This window comes from Phytophthora parasitica, assembly GCF_000247585.1.
Source record: "Phytophthora parasitica INRA-310 unplaced genomic scaffold supercont2.19, whole genome shotgun sequence".
NCBI lineage: Eukaryota > Oomycota > Peronosporomycetes > Peronosporales > Peronosporaceae > Phytophthora > Phytophthora nicotianae.
This window is the reverse complement of record NW_008649005.1, coordinates 643,000-646,228: the sequence shown is the minus strand read 5'-3', so window position 1 is coordinate 646,228 and position 3,229 is coordinate 643,000. Positions and strand designations below refer to the sequence as shown.

Sequence of the window (3,229 nt, the reverse complement as noted above, 5' to 3'; positions counted from 1 at the left end):
TTCCCATCAATCAGTTTTCTTATTCGTAAAAGCCAACTGGCGCTTCACTACATCGATCTTCTCAGCCAGCGTGTCCACCAGCATGCATAATCCTGTCGATCAAGCTTGACCTGTCGCTACGGTTACTTACCGCAGCCGGACTTGACTTGTGCGATCTGGAGGAAATTCTGCTCTGTTTGTTGCGCACAAAGGCGCTTATCTTCTTATCTACTCTTTAATATGTCATATACAGATATCTAGTGTGAACTTGTCCGTTGTGGATCTTGTAACCAACGAGGTTTCGGCGACAGTTGGGCGAGGTCTCGAGGAGTTGCCATCCGGATACCATCCGGATATGACCAGTCGTGTCCAACGGCCATCCAGTGGTGTGCGCCATACTGCCTCGTACTAATGACTATCACTTCACTGCGGGATCTGATGAGCCAATCAGCGATCGGCCACACATTTCACAAATTTGATCCGTGTCAGTCCCCTACGGCAGCAACAGCAGCAGCGGCGAGGGCGATTCGGATTTCGGGCGCTTCCCGACACCACAACTGCCCCCACCGCGCTGCGAACCACCGCATTGGCGAGCGGCGTGGCGCCTTCGTGTCCAGCTGCATGGCCAAGTCGTCCCGCGCTCTTGATGAATCCTGCCGTGTCGCCTTGCACTTTGGCCTTGACTCCAGTTCGGCTCCAACGATAAGATACTGCTGTTCGTCACTCCTCACTGCACAGTCACCTCGGATTGACTGCATGGACCGTCTTGATGCTTCTTGTTCTTCTTTGTCATGAAGAATTTGGCTTCGATGTCTTCTTCAGCTGTTCAACTGTCGCGTGAGGCCTCACCTGCGTCAGTGTCGACTCCAGCAGCGTCAAGGACTATCACAAAAGTATGTCTTCGCACTTTGCACCTTGCTAACATCTTGTTCATCGTGTGTTGATGCTGTTCTCTCTGTTGTTGTGCTGCCAGACCTCGGCATCGACGTCAACGTCGTCCATGACCCCAAGTTCGGCAATATCGGCGATTTCTGCGGGCAAGTCGGTTCCGGCTGTGTCGCTCACCATATGCCAAGCGCCGCGGCTCCAGCGCCAGCTTTTATTCCAACTGCAAGCTCCAGCGCGGTTGTAGAGTCACATCAGCCCTCAGTAAGTAGCCAAATGCTGTCGTCATCGTCTCTGGCAACAGTGATAATACAACCCGCGATCCCTCGATGCACATTGTATGTTTCTTCTTCGTTATATTTCCATCCGGGAGGTTGTTCACAATTTAAATGTAATATGAAAGTTGCTGCAGTAGCAGGTCGTCTGAGACCTTGGGCTGTATTGCCCCAAGGGCAGGTCATCATAAATTCGGTTCTCGTCTTCATCAGACTTGGACCATCTGGAGGCGATGTTCACTTCGCTTTCGTCGTATGTAATCATATAACATGCCACCACAAGACAGGTTGGTGATAGCTACCCATGTAGGCTCATCCTGGTCATCCCATTGAATCTTGAATTCACGTACGGCTCGGCCAGTCCTTGTTGACATTGGTATCCGGTCCTCGAGAATGGTTTTCACTCCACTTTCTCCAGCAAGTCGATCAGGCTCCCAACTATCTTCCGGTAGGAGCTCCTCGTCGAAGTCGAGACGCGACTGTTCAGTTACATCGTGTATCAACCGAGTCCTCGTTCGGTCTTTAAATTCATTTACTGACTTGAGACTGGAGACAAGGACTACCGGATAGAAGCGGTATCCACTTCCGTCAGGAAGTTTCAACTCGTATGCATACTCTTCGACCTTGCGCTTAATTCTAAACGGACCATGTCATCGGTGCGCGGGTTTCTTGGTAAGCCCAGGCTTAACGCGTTCCATATAGAGCCAGACGTGACTTCCAGGTTCGAACAGAGACTTAGTCACTTGCTCATCACCCTCATTGTCGACACCATCTTGACAGGCAGTTTCACTGTCAAATCGTTGAGGCAACGCTGTCCTTTCCTTCCAGCTCAGCGCATCATTGTGCTCTCTGGATCTTCGCACCTTTTCTGCCACCTGGTACTCTTTGGCCATCTCTAGTGCAATTTCGTGCTGTCTATTCACTTCCCCACGCCAGCGCGTCAGATTGCTTCGCGGAACCTCGGCGTAACGAAGACGTCATTGCATGCAGTGTCGAGTGTGCGTCCCATCCGTGGACGAGGTAGAATGGCGTCTCTTTTCTTGTCGCGTCGTACGAGTTATTAATCGCAAATATCAGCCGTTCTGCAATCTCGTCCCAGTCTTGTTGTAATGGGTCTTTGTCTTACACTTTTACCGACTGCATCACTGTCTTGACCGACCTTTTCTGTTGTCCATTGGCTTGTGGTCTGTAACTTAGCGTAGCGCGCGACCTGGACTGCATCATATCGGCGAATGCCTGGAACACCTCGCTCATGGAGCGAGGGTCACGATCATGTCGGATTAGAGACCGTGCACCAAATTTTCGGTAAATGCACTCTTCGAACGCTTGTGCAACCATGAGTGCAAACGTGTCAGCCATTGCCCTTGCTATGACGAAGCCAGTATATGAACACGGGAACAAAAGAAGCGAAGTATTTTCTCGGCGAGACCTCGGTAAGGGTATAACGAAGTCCCTGGACACCATTTCGAAGGGTCGTTCGGCAAGAATGTTGCCTGGAGAGTACCCTCGTAGCTGTGGTCGACTTTTACTTGAGCTGCAGTGGGGACATGACTTAACATGTTTCTCGACGTCCGCGTACAAGCCATACCAGCAGTAATCCAGTTTCACTCGCTCATACGACCGAATGGATTTAATGCAACCAGAAAAATGGTCATGCATCCGAAAAAATGTCCGTCGACTATGTCCTACAAAATGTCCTGCAAACGCTGAAAGTGTCCTACAAAATATCCTAAATTTAGGTGCATTCACCATTTTTAGGTGAGTTAATTATATAGAAGAGTACCAATAAAATAAATAAAAAGTGACCAGCCGCGGTTCGCTTCGCTCGCGATAGAAAGATAGGATGTACTGAGTGGGCAGCGTCCTGCTCGCTGGTGAGCTCGGCGCTGGGCCCTCCTCACACCCGCTTACCTTAGTTGGTCTGGAGCGTTGTCGCGCTCACCTAGACATTATAAATTGGGAAGCGTACCCTTAATACACCTGAAAAAATGTCCTGCGAGTCATGAATTGGTCCTCAAATAGTCCTAAACTGCAGGACAAGTTTTCGGATCCAGAACCGTTTTTCTGGTTGTATTAATTCCTCCCGATAC

At 50.0% G+C, this 3,229-nt stretch overlaps 3 protein-coding genes across 3 annotated transcripts; 1 reads left to right on the top strand and 2 right to left on the bottom strand.

Annotated features, from left to right (window-relative positions):
* Positions 1-464: 464 nt before the first annotated feature.
* On the bottom strand, positions 465-737 carry PPTG_22592 (hypothetical protein; the record flags this gene model as incomplete). The annotated part of the gene is made up of 1 exon (XM_008905193.1): positions 465-737. The coding sequence occupies one exon, from the start codon at positions 735-737 to the stop codon at positions 465-467; it is 273 nt and encodes a 90-aa protein (XP_008903441.1).
* Positions 738-788: 51 nt separating this feature from the next.
* On the top strand, positions 789-1,111 carry PPTG_22591 (hypothetical protein; the record flags this gene model as incomplete). The annotated part of the gene is made up of 2 exons (XM_008905192.1): positions 789-872; positions 953-1,111. 2 exons carry the CDS (start codon positions 789-791, stop codon positions 1,109-1,111), a joined length of 243 nt encoding a protein of 80 aa, XP_008903440.1.
* Positions 1,112-1,789: 678 nt separating this feature from the next.
* Positions 1,790-2,032, bottom strand: PPTG_22590 (hypothetical protein; the record flags this gene model as incomplete). The annotated part of the gene is made up of 1 exon (XM_008905191.1): positions 1,790-2,032. One exon carries the CDS (start codon positions 2,030-2,032, stop codon positions 1,790-1,792), a length of 243 nt encoding a protein of 80 aa, XP_008903439.1.
* Positions 2,033-3,229: the final 1,197 nt, after the last annotated feature.